The following is a 686-nucleotide window of genomic DNA, read 5'->3' as shown; positions in this document are numbered from 1 at the left end:
AGAGGCGGCGGATCGTGTCCCCGAAGCCCTCTCCCCCAGTCTCCACCGGTCTCGGGTTGTGAGCCTACTTAGAAACAGGGTCTCCGCAGAGGTGTCGGCCAAGGACGCGGCCGCTGGACGTCCCCAAAGACAAGAGGACGCGGGGTCCGAGGAGGCCGCTAGCAAGGGGGACGGGGACGGAGCCGCGAGGGGGCGGCCCGGGACCCCCGACTCAGGACTTCCGCCTCCGGCCTGCGGTCGTCACGCGCCGCCCCCCCACCGGGACACGCACGGGGGCAGCGCGACCCCCGACAGTTTGCCCCCACTGTCAGCCGAGCAGGCGTGTCCTCCTCTCCAGAAAAAGAGAAGTGCTTTTTTTTTTGAGTGGGAGTCTCACCCTGTCGCCCAGGCTGGAGCGCAGCGGCCGCTCCGGCCCGCAGCCTCGACCCGCCGGGCTCCGGCGATCCTTCCGCCTCCGCCTTCCGAGGAGCCGGAGTGACAGGCGCGCGCCCCCACGCCCGGCTGGCCTTTTGGTTTACGGTAGAGATGAGGTCTCGCCGCCCAGGCGGGTCTCCAGCCCGCGGGCTCAGGCCACCCACGCACCTCGGCCTCCCAAAGCGCGGGACGACGGGCTGAGTTCCTGAAAGCTGGCGAGGAAAGCCCAAGACCGGCTTCCGAACGCCGCCCGAGGGGAGGCCGCGGAGGCC

At 70.7% G+C, this 686-nt stretch overlaps 1 protein-coding gene across 1 annotated transcript in view; it reads right to left on the bottom strand.

Moving 5' to 3' along the window:
• PGLS (6-phosphogluconolactonase) overlaps window positions 1–409 on the bottom strand; it is a gene marked incomplete at its 5' end in the record, with an annotated part of 5,328 nt that extends 4,919 nt beyond the window's left edge. Inside the window, one exon of the mRNA XM_008049255.2 lies at window positions 377–409. Within this exon, the coding sequence (XP_008047446.2) occupies window positions 377–409 (33 nt within the window). The remainder of the gene's footprint in view (window positions 1–376) is intronic.
• Window positions 410–686: the final 277 nt, after the last annotated feature.

This window comes from Carlito syrichta, unplaced genomic scaffold (genome assembly GCF_000164805.1).
Source record: "Carlito syrichta isolate Samal-C Ts95f unplaced genomic scaffold, Tarsius_syrichta-2.0.1 Scaffold130904, whole genome shotgun sequence".
NCBI classification, from domain to species: Eukaryota; Metazoa; Chordata; class Mammalia; order Primates; family Tarsiidae; genus Carlito; species Carlito syrichta.
Note: the sequence above shows the minus strand (reverse complement) of the source record. Positions and strands in the feature narration are given on the sequence as shown.